The following is a 12,301-nucleotide window of genomic DNA, read 5'->3' on the forward strand; positions in this document are numbered from 1 at the left end:
ATAAATAAAAACACAAAAAATACAAAATCTAGAAACGGAGTTGACGTACTTGTAACAGCCCCATTGAAAGGCAGAGCCATATCTGCCTGTACACACACAGCAGTGTCTCGGGGGGAGCGTTCCCGGTCGAAAGGTCCTGGTTGTCTCAATCTGGAAAACACATAAGAAAACAGTCTTGATAAGACAAAGCCAGACAGAAAGCAGTAATAACACATAGGACTACTGCATAGAAAATAAATGCCTGAAATGACAATTATAAGAAACGATCGAACCAAATGGAAAAATAGAAACATGTTGCTGAATTCTCACTAAAGTACAATATATTACTAAAAGTATATGGACACCTGCTCATCAAACATCTCATTCCAAAATCATGGGCATTAATATGGAGTTGGTCCCCCCTTTTGCTGCTATTACAGCCTCCACTCTTCTGGGAAGGCTTTCCACTAGATGTTGGAACATTGCTGCGGGGACTTGCTTCCATTCAGCCACAAGAGCATTAGTGCGGATGGGCACTGACGTTGGGCGATTAGGCCTGGCTCGCAGTCGTTGCTCCAATTCATCCCAAAGGTGTTCGATGGGGTTGAGATCAGGCCTCTGTGCAGGCCAGTCAAGTTCTTCCACACCGATCTCGACAAACCATTTCTGTATGGACCTCACTTTGTGCACAGGGGCATTGTCATGCTAAAACAAACTGTTGCCACAAACTGTTGCCACAAAGTTGGAAGCACAGAATCTTCTAGAATGTCGTTGTATGCTGTAGCGTTAAGATTTCCCTTCACTGGAACTAAGGGGCCTGAACCATGAAAACAGCCCCAGACCATTATTCCTCCTCCACTAAACTTCAGTTGGCACTATGCATTGCGGCAGGTAGCGTTCTCCTGGCATCCTCCAAACCCAGATTTGTCCATTTGACTGCCAGAGTGATTCATCACTCCAGAGAACACATTTCCACGCTCTAGAGTCCAATGGCGGCGAGCTTTACACCACTCCAGCCGACGCTTGGCATTGCGATCTTAGGCTTGTGTGCGGCTGCTTGACCATGGAAACCCATTTTATGAAGCTCCTGACGAACAGTTCTTGTGCCTAAGTTGCTTCCAGAGGCAGTTTGGAACTTGGTAGTGAGTGTTACAACCGAGGATGCGCTTCAGCACTCGGCGGTCCCGTTCTTTGAGCTTGTTAGACCTACCACTTCACGGCTGAGCCGTTGTTGCTCCTAGACGTTTCCACAGTAACTGCACTTACAGTTGACCAGGGCAGCTCTAGCAGGGCAGAAATTTGACAAACTGACTTGTTGGAAAAGTGGCATCTTATGACGGTGCCACGTTGAAATTCACTGAGCTCTTCAGTAAGGCTATTCTACTGCCAATGTTTGTCTATGAAGATTGCATGGCTGTGTGCTTGAATTGTTTACACTTGTCAGCAATGGATGTGGCTGAAATAGCCAAATCCACTCATTTGAAGGGCTGTCCACATACTTTTATATATAATGCATTCCAATACACTCCATTTACCATCAATTCCATATTAGGATTGATTATTTGTATTTAGACATCAACATCATTGGACCCCAAGGTGTGCACGTTTTGGTTTTTGCCCTATCACTACAGTCGTGGGCAAAAGTTTTGAGAATGACACAAATATTAATTTTCACAAAGTCTGCTGCCTCAGTTTCTATGATGGCAATTTGCATATACTCCAGAATGTTATGAAGAGTGATCAGATGAATTGCAATTAATTGCAAAGTCCCTCTTTGCCATGCAAATTAACTGAATCCCTAAAAAACATTTCCACTGCATTTCATCTCTGCCACAAAAGGACCAGCTGACATCATGTCAGTGATTCTCTCGTTAACACAGGTGTGAGTGTTGACGAGGACAAGGCTGGAAATCAATCTGTCATGCTGATTGGGTTCAAATAACAGACTGGAAGCTTCAAAAGGAGGGTGGTGCTTGGAATCATTGTTATTCCTCTGTCAACCATGGTTACCTGCAAGGAAACACATGCCGTCATCATTGCTTTGCACAAAAAGGGCTTCACAGGCAAGGATAATGATACCAGTAAGATTGCACCTAAATCAACCATTTATCGGATCATCAAGAACTTCAAGGAGAGCGGTTCAATTGTTGTGAAGAAGGCTTCAGGGCACCCAAGAAAGTCCAGCAAGTGCCAGGACCGTCTCCTAAAGTTGATTCAGCGGCGGGATCGGGGCACCACCAGTACAGAGCTTGCTCAGGAATGGCAGCAGGTGGGTGTGAGTGCATCTGCACGCACAGTGAGGCGAAGACTTTTAGAGGATGGCCTGGTGTTCAAGAAGAGCAGCAAAGAAGCCACTTCTCTCCAGGAAAAACACCAGGGTCAGACTGATACTCTGCAAAAGGTACAGGGATTGGACTGCTGAGGACTGGGGTAAAGTCATTTTCTCTGATGAATCCCTTTTCCGATTGTTTGGGGCATCCGGAAAAAAGCTTGTCCGGAGAAGACAAGGTGAGCGCTAACATCAGTCCTGTGTCATGCCAACAGTAAAGCATCCTGAGACCATTCATGTGTGGGGTTGCTTCTCAGCCAAGGGAGTGGGCTCACTCACAATTTTGCCTAAGAACACAGCCATGAATAAAGAATGGTACCAACACATCCTCTGAGAGCAACTTCTCCCAACCATCCAAGAACAGTTTGGTGACGAACAATGCCTTTTCCAGCATGATGGAGCACCTTGCCATAAGGCAAAAGTGATAACTAAGTGGCTCGGGGAACAAAACATCGATATTTTGGGTCCATGGCCAGGAAACTCCCCAGACCTTAATCCCATTGAGAACTTGTGGTCAATCCTCAAGAGGCGGATGGACAAACAAACCCCCCCAAATTCTGACAAACTCCAAGCATTGATTATGCAAGAATGAGCTGCCATCAGTCAGGATGTGGCCCAGAAGTTAATTGACAGCATGCCAGGGCGGATTGCAGAGGTCTTGAAAAAGAAGGGTCAACACTGCAAATGTTGACTCTTTGCATCAACTTCATGTACTGTCAATAAAAGCCTTTGACACTTATGAAATGCTTGTAATTATACTTCAGTATTCCATAGTAACATCTGACAAAAATATCTAAAGACACTGAAGCAGCAAACTTTGTGGAAATTAATATTTGTGTCATTCTCAAAACGTTTGGCCACGACTGTACACAGCTGATTCAAATAATCATCATACTTTGACAATTTGAATCAGCTGTGGTGCTAGGGCAAAAACCAAAACGTGCACCCCTTGGTTGTACCGAGGACCAAGTTTGGGAAACACTGCCTTAAAACCTGTTGGGGCTAGGGGGCAGTATTGAGAAATTTTGAAAAAAATATGTGCCCATTTTTAACTGCCTCCTACACCAACTCAGAAGCTAGGATATGCATATTATTAACACATTCGTATAGAAAACACTCTGAATTTTCTAAAACAGTTTGAATGGTGTCTGTAAGTATAACAAAACTCATATTGCAAAAACCTGTGAAAAATAGATTTTTAAAAAATGTGAATTTTGTGACTGTACTATTTAGTGTCATTGTTTTATAGATACCATAGTGAGAAAGGATTCATTTCGCAACTCCTACGGCTTCCACTAGATGTCAACGATCTTTATAAAGTTGTTTGAAGCGTCTATGATAAACAGAGAGCAAATTAGAATGCAGGGAAGTTGACATGTCGTCACTTCATTTTTTTGCGCCTGCGCATAAATCTGAGAAGCGTGAGTTTGTCATAATTGTTTATCTAGACATAGGATAGGTTGTGTGAAAATATTACTGATGTTTAACGTTAAAAATGGACCAAAAGATTAATGCTAAACAACGTTTGACATGTTTGAACGAACGTAAATAGATTATTTACTAGGTTTTTTTTGCTTTTCGGCGTGATTTTACACCCCCCCACCACGTTTTGTGGGAGCATACTGAACGCTAACTACTTGGTGTTATTTGGACATAAATTATGAACTTTGTCAAAAGAAACCACATTTGTTCTGGACCTGGGATTCCTGGCAGTGCCTTCTGATGGAGATAATCAAAGGTAAGGGGATATTTACAATGTTATTATCGATATTAGATGATGCTAACTGTATAGCATAGCCTATTGTTCTTAGCATAGCACCCCGTTTATTGCAAAATGTGATTTCCCAGTAAAGTTATTTTGAGATCTGGCCATTCGGTAGCAATTACGAGATGATAATATATTATTCTTTGAATGACAATATTATAATTTACCAATGTTTTCGAATAGTAATTTTGTTATGTTCACCGGAAGCATTTCAGAGAAGAAAAAAATCTGAATTTCACGCTACTGTAAAATGCTGTTTTTGGATATAAATATGAACTTGATGGAACAAAAAATGCATGTATTGTATAACATAATGTCCTAGGAGTGTCATCTGATGGAGATTGTCAAAGGTTGGTGCATAATTTTAGCTGGTTTCTGCTTTTGGTGACGCCTGACCTTGAATTGAAACTGGATGTTTGTACTTTTGTGGCTATGTACTGTCCTAACATAATCTAACTTTATGCTTTTGCCGTAAAGCCTCTTTGAAAATCGAACAATGTGGTTAGATTAAGGAGATGTTTATCTTTTAAATTGTGTAAAATAGTTGATTGTTTGAGAAATTGAAATTATAAGATTTTTGATGTTTGGAATTTCCAGCCTTGTTAGCAATCCCGTCTCGGGGTTCATTGCTAACCTGTAGCCCCAACAGGTTAAAGTAACTGCCCAGTGAAAATCTCACTCCTAAAAATTCATATTCTGTTAACCCATATCCAAAATGTTGAGTCGTCCTATACTCGTTTGTGGCCAAAGCATAAATTGAGGAACAACACTTTTGAAAAAAAACACAAAAAAATGCTTGCCATTTCCTCATAGAACATGATGTCATGTCCCTGAGGATGAGCTGCCAAATTAGCGGTCTACCTGCATGAATATTTTTTATGACCAGTATACGCCCACACCATTCTATTGTTGGGGTACACCCACACCATTCCAACACAGAAAAGCTGCTTTTTAACACACTTAATTACCATTTTTAGGAAGGAAAACTATTTCACTCATACTGTAACTTAAGTAATTCTAGGTCATATTTCCTAGAAATCTGGAAACAGTGGGCAGTTACTTTAAAATCCTTAGCTTAACCCCTCTAGTTGTTACCAAGATTACTCTGCCCTGGTAATCCTCCCCGAGATATCAGACCAGTCCTTCTCTCGGCTTCTGATGGGCGTTCCAATCAAAACACTGCTGACTGACTACATGGTAGACTGCTGAAATTCAAGGCAGCATGGGAATCTAAGTAGACAGGGATTTTGTATATCTTTGAGGTATCAAAGTTGACTCTAACATACATAACCAAAATGCCAATTTCAACACTGGTACTTCTAGTTTACTAAGTACTACTGATTTAAGTACTGCTATTGCGTTTAGAGACAAAAATCTGAGGTTTGCATATTACACACATTCACATTTTTTAAGACATTTCACAAAGTATGTGAAACTCAGTTGATCAGTCTTACCCAAACAGTTCCGCTTGAAATAAACGGAATTTGCAACACCCCTAATATATTTTGTGGAACGATGCGTGTTTACCTAGTTACTTCAAATCTAGTTTAACTCAAATTGTATTTGTTTATTGAGGACTTCGTTCTCATGCAGTCCAAAATCTTGTTCATTCTCTGACACCCTGAGAAAAACAGCTGCAGAAAACCAGAGGACAAAAAATAAGTTGATGTCACATTTCCTGTTAACTCTATCCTGACTAGAAGCTATTCAACATTGCAAGATAATGCCAATGTGTCCTTTTCTGTTCTTGATAGATGATAGTTATCCAAATCTAGCTAAAAAAAAAGATTATCTGGGATACTGCAAAGAAATAAGACAAAATTAAAAACATTCATATATTCTCGCATTCAACCTTATTAGCAGTACAGTACGTTATGTTCATAGAGGCTATTTGTTGTTCTAAAAATCCTCTCTGTATGCTTGTTTGGTCTTTTCAGGTGCCAGACGCTCAATTGTCCGCCAGACTTGTTTGTTTCTGTACATCTGTCTTCCTGGGGCTTTCTTCCAAATGAGAGACATTATGGGATGGCTCTGTGACACCCGATGCATAAGACTATGTGGGTCAGACTTTCCGCCGTGGTAACAGTCTCTGTCTGCTGACACAGGAGAGGGTACTATAGCAGTAAACGAGTGGAACAGAGGCCCAGTGTTTCAGTAGACCGAGAGGGCCTGAGGGGAATAGCACAACGGTTGGCATGTGAAGTGTGTCTGGAAACTGGCTTTCTACAGTGCCTTCAGAAAGTATTCACACCCCTTGCCTTTTTTGACACGCTGTTTGTTATTTAAAATGGATTAAATATCCCATAATGTCAAAGTGGACAAATTGTGTTTTTCATTTTATTATTAATTAAAAATAGAACTGAAATATCTTTAGTCAATAAGTATTCAACCCCTTTGTTATGACAAGCTTGAATAAGTTCAAAGTAAACATTTGCTTCACAAGTTACAATAAGTTACATGGACTCACTATGTGCAATAATAGTGTTTAACATGATTTTTGAATGACTACCTCATCTCTGTACTCCACACAATTATCTGAATGGTTCCTCAGTCAAGTATTGAATTTCAAACACAGATTCAACAGCAAAGACTAGGGAGGTTTTCCAATGCCTCGCAAAGAAGGGGACCTATTGGTAGATGGGTAAAAAAAAAAGCAGACATTGCATATCCCTTTGAGCATGGTAAAGTTATTAATTACACTTTGGATGATGTATCAATACACTCAGTCACTACAAAGATACAGGCGTCCTTCCTAACTCAGTGCCAAAGAGGGGGAAAAACGCTCAGGGATTTCACCATGAGGCATATGGTGATTTTAAAACAGTTAGTTTAATAGCTGTGATAGGAAAAAAACAGAGGATGGAACAACATTGTAGTTACTCCACTATACTAGAAAAAGAAAGGAGAGCTGCTCACATTAGGAACTCAGATGCAAACATTTTACAACCAAAGTTTTGACAGTCAAGCTGTATTCATCAGGGTACTCAGGAAGATGGGGATCCATAATAAATACAAATACTCCACAATACTGTACAGAATAAAAATATTCCAAAACATGCATCCTGTTTGCAACAAGGCACTAAAGTAATACTGCAAAACATTTGGCAAAGTAAATTAACTTTTTGTCCTGAATATAAAGTGTTATGTTTGGGGCAAATCCAATATAACACATTACTGAGTACCACTCTCCATATTTTCAAGCAAAAGTGGTGGCTGCATCATGTCATGGGTATGCTTGTAATCGTTAAGGACTGGGGAGTTTTTCAGGATAAAAAGAAACAGAATGGAGCTAAGCACAGGCAAAATCCTAGAAGAAAACCTGGTTCAGTCTGCTTACCACCAGACATTGGAAGATGAATTCACCTTTCAGCAGGACAATAAACTAAAACATAAACACCAAATCTACCCTGGAGTTGCTTACCAAGAAGACAGTGAATGTTCCTGAGTGGCCAAGTTACAATTTTGACTTAAATTTGCTTGAAAATATATGGCAAGACTTTGACAGAGATAGAAGAATTTAAGAAAATAATGGGCAAATGTTGCACAATCCAGGTGTGGAAAGCACTTGTAATCAAGACTTGTAATCGCTCCCAAAGGTGATTCTAACATGTAATAACTCAGGGGGTTGAATACTTACACTAGTGTGTGTGTGTGTATATATATATATATATATATATATATATACACACACACACACACACATATACACACACCAAAGTATGTGGACACCCCTTCAAATGAATGGATTTGGCTATTTCAGCCACACCTGTTGCTGACAGGTGTACACAATCTAGCACACAGCCATGCAATCTCCATAGACAAACATTGGCAGTAGAATGGCCTTACTGAAGAGCTCAGTGACTTTCAACGTGGCATCCTATAACGTCATAGGATGCCACCTTTCCAACAAGTTAGTAACATTTCTGCCTTGCTAGAGCTGCCCTGATCAACTGCAAGTGCTGTTATTGTGGTAACGTCTAGGAGCTACAACGGCTCAGCCCGCAAAGCGGCAAGCCACACAAGCTCACAGAACAGGACCACCATGTGCTGAACAAGTAGTGCGTATAAATCATTTGTCCTCTGTTGCATCACTCACTACCGAGTTCCAAACTGCCTCTGGAAGCAACGCCAGCACAATAACTGTTCATCGGGAGCTTAATGAAATGGGTTTCCATGGCCGAGCAGCTGCACACAAGCCTAAGATCACCATGCGCAAAGCCAAGCGTCGGCTGGAATGGTGTAAAGCTCGCCGCCATTGGACTCTGGAGTAGTGGAAAGGCGTTCTCTGGAGTGATGAATCTAGGTTTTGCAGACGCCAGGAGAATGCTACCTGCCTGAATGCATAGTGCCAACTAAAGTTTAGTGGAGGAGGAATAATGGTCTGGGGCTGTTTTTCATGGTTCGGGCACCTTAGTTCCAGTGAAGGGAAGTCTTAATGCTACATCATACAATTACATTTTAGATGATTTTAAGCTTCCAACTTTGTAGCAACAGTTTGGGGAAGGCCTTTTCCTGTTTCACCAAGGCAATGCCCCCGTGCACAAAGCGAGGTCCATACAGAAATGGTTTGTGTGTAGGTGTGTAGCTTTCTGAAGCCAGGTTGAAGGGACCGTTTGAGAAGTGTCTTTTGATGTTACTAGTATAAAACCACAGCCTTGATGCACTCGACCGTTCGGAAAAGCGTACGTTGCCTTTTTTTGGTTTGAATATGATTCAAATAAAAGGCTGACATTCTGTCTCGTCTCTTCTGGCACAGGGATGGCATTTTACTTCACAATATGGATGTCAACATACCATGTTCCGAGTCACGTGTTTATCTCAAATCTATCACTGGTCCTTATGCTATAGAGTAAAACCAACCCTTAAGGCCCCCCATCCTGAGAGCCGTGCATATCTCCCAGAACTAAAAATGGGGATACATGGATGTCGTGTGAGCCAGCAGCGGAACAATGCTAGAGAGCCCAGGGCTGTTGACATGGACAGTTGATTGTGTCTTTTGCGCTGTGCAAGGAAGACAAAAGCCAGCAGGCCTCTTCAGTCATGTGGCTTAAGTTGTCATTGTTTTTAAACCCCATTAAAAGAGTGAACGCTCAACCACAACATACACAACGCAGATTTCCTGAGGAAGTGACAGGCAGCTATCTTTCTTCCTGTGTGTTCATTTGAAAGTAAAAGTAGAGGCACTATGTAGCATGAGCAACATTAGACAAACATGGGTATGAAAATGTATAATACAATGGCAATACACTATTGGTCAAAAGTTTTACAACACACTCATTCATGTGTGTGCAAAGCAAAGGGTGGCTATTTGAAGAATCTCAAATATAAAATATATTTTGATTTGTTTAACACTTTATTTGGTTACTACATGATTCCATGTGTTATTTCATAGTTTATGTCTTCACTATTATTCTACAATGTAGAAAATAGTAAAAATAAAAACTTTTGACTGGTAGTGTACATTAATGGTTTTGATTATAGTCTTACAAAGTACCTAACAGTGAAGTGAATCATGGTGATATAATGATTTTACACAATAACCATCATTGGTTACAATGACAGCAGTTCAACAATTCACAAAGCTAAGTAGTGATAGGTGATGTGACAAGTAAAATCTAATCAACACTTTTCCATGTTCTGTAAAGTTTCTCTTGATGAGCCATGTATCAATATAATATACATTTATATTTGAGTACTTGAAGTGGTTTTAAAGGCTAGATACATATCCCACCACAAGCCAAAGACTGCTTGTGCACTGACCATCTTCCATCATTAGGAAATGGAAAATTACGTAATAGACATAAAAGCAATTAGTTTACAACAAATGAAATGGTGGCAACAACAACAAAAAACACAGGCATGTTTACACTACAATTGATGAGTGACATTATCTTAATTACTATTTAATTGTATGTCTACAATATATATATATATATATATATTCAGTGCTGGCATTTTAGACATTTACCTACAAATAATGTCAATGATATACAGTGGGGTTGGAAATGATTGACACCCTTCTGTATAAAATAATTCAAATACTGAGCTATGTTGTATGCAAAAAAAAACGTTGGGAAATTATACTTTATACTAATACAATTGCTCAAAGAAAGAGATTGTTTAACAAGTAATATTTGTATTTTTTTCCAAAAAGGTAGGGGTCAAAATTATTGACAAATTATGAAGTTGTCAAAAGTTTTGTATTTGTTCCCATATTCCTAGCACGCGATGACTACATCAAGCTTGTGACTGAAACTTGTTGGATGCATTTACAGTTCGTTTTAGTTGTTTCCATATTATTTTGTGCCCAATAGAAATTAATGTTAAATAATATATTGTCATTTTCAAAGTTCTGTTATTTTCCAGATTGACTGACCTTATTTGAGCTGTTCTTGCCATAATATGGACTTGGTCTTTTACCAAATGGGGCTATCTTCTGTATATCACCCCTACCTTGTCACAACACAACTGATTGGCTCAAACGCATTAAGGAAAGAAATTCCACAAAGTATCTTTTATCAAGGCACACCTGTTAATTGAAATGCATTCCAGGTGACTACCTCATGAAGCTGGTTGAGAGAATGCCAAAAGTGTGCAAAGCTGTCATCAAGGCAAAGGGTGGCTACTTTCAAGAATGTCAAATATAAAATATTTTGATTTGTTTTACACTTTTTTGGTTACTACATGATTCCATGTGTGTTATTTCATAGTTTATATGTCTTCATTATTATTATACAATGTAGAAAATAGTAAAAATAAAGAAAACCCTGGAATGAGTAGCTGTGTCCAAACTTTTGACTGGTACTGTATGAGTAACCATAAATACTGTAATTGCTTTATTAGGTCAGAGCTTGAACTAAGCATACGTTAATTGGTGTCTTTCAGACTTGCTGAGAAGTACAAATTCCATTTCACTTTAAGCGCCCATCGCTACCTACCCGTATACTATATATCCCAGTTTTGCCTCAGGACTGCATGCCATATGTTACATTTGAGGCATTGCTTGGTTATTTGTCTGAATTTATCTGAATTTAACATTTGAGTTTCAATTGAAGAAAAAAAAATACTATGAAATTCACTATTGTTTTTTACATTTACATTTACGTCATTTAGCAGACGCTCTTATCCAGAGCGACTTACAAATTGGTTATCGCCTATTGTGCATAAGGGACTTTCACCCCTTCCGAAAAATTCTAAATGAAAGTCTGTCATTTACTGAACGTAGCAGGTTGACTACCGGTAGGCCCCGACTGATGATGCAGGATCTGATGATGCTGGAGCTTATGCTGCTTGAGGAAATGGCCTACATAGAACAGGCTATTTGCGGATACAGGGTGCTAGCAAATAGCGTTGCAGCAATAGCCCACTGATTATAGGCTACTGTCCTTGAAGAATGCTAAGAATGAGTAGGCTATGACGATACCGTTCATCATAACACCTATATGAATATTGTTTTAATTTCAACCAAGATTTGAAATGAACACTCAAAAATACATAAATACTGTGTGTCTATTGAATTTCTTCTAAGATTTCAGTATAGATCTATCAAGTTCAAAGTCAAGCAGAGAGAAAACAATAGCTGTTTGGTGGAATAGATAGAAGAATAAAATAAAATATTTCGTTAAAAGCGATAGGGCTACTTACAAACTCTCTCGCTTATCGAAGTCTTTCTGTTTGTCCCGGAGAGCGGAAGGCTGTACATAAGCTGCATATGTTTTATTTAGGATCAATCTATTCTAAACGTTAAGATAGAAATTCAACATGCAAGCCGTGTTGATATTGCCTGACTAGTAGTCTACCAGCAGCACAATTTATGACGTCAGTTTGTATGGTAAGGAGGAAACCATCAAAATAAAAGCCCGCATTTCAAAACATTGCAGTGTGGATAACTAATTCAACAGAAATTGAATTTTAATCAATGCCCACTTTTATTGTGCCATCAAGAAAATGCAAAAAGTAATTTATGAAAAGCTGTCATCAAGGCAAAGGGTGGCTACTTTGAAGAATCTCAAATATAAAATATATTTTGATTTGTAAAATAGTAAAAAATAAAGAAAACCCTGGAATGAGTAGGTGTGTCCAAACTTTTGATTGGTACTGTATGTGAAACCGAATCGAGCCTGTTGGTCACATATGTTATGATCCACACTTCTTTGAAAATATATATAATAATTGATCAAGCCTACAAGCAATACAAGACTATTATTTTGGTGGGAGATTATATGGTT

The 12,301-nt window shown here is 39.2% G+C and overlaps 1 protein-coding gene across 2 annotated transcripts in view; it reads right to left on the bottom strand.

Annotated features, from left to right (window-relative positions):
• tmem71 (transmembrane protein 71) overlaps nt 1–11,889 on the bottom strand; it is a 26,685-nt gene extending 14,796 nt beyond the window's left edge. Inside the window, 2 exon segments of one of the 2 annotated variants that reach the window (NM_001173692.1) lie at nt 50–150; nt 5,528–5,674. In NM_001173692.1, coding sequence (NP_001167163.1) covers nt 50–80 — 31 coding nt within the window. In that variant the 5' untranslated portion in view covers nt 81–150; nt 5,528–5,674. 2 annotated transcript variants of the gene reach the window in all.
• Nucleotides 11,890–12,301: the final 412 nt, after the last annotated feature.

The sequence above is a fragment of the Salmo salar genome, chromosome 14, assembly GCF_965601325.2.
Source record: "Salmo salar chromosome 14, fSalSal1, whole genome shotgun sequence".
NCBI lineage: Eukaryota > Metazoa > Chordata > Actinopteri > Salmoniformes > Salmonidae > Salmo > Salmo salar.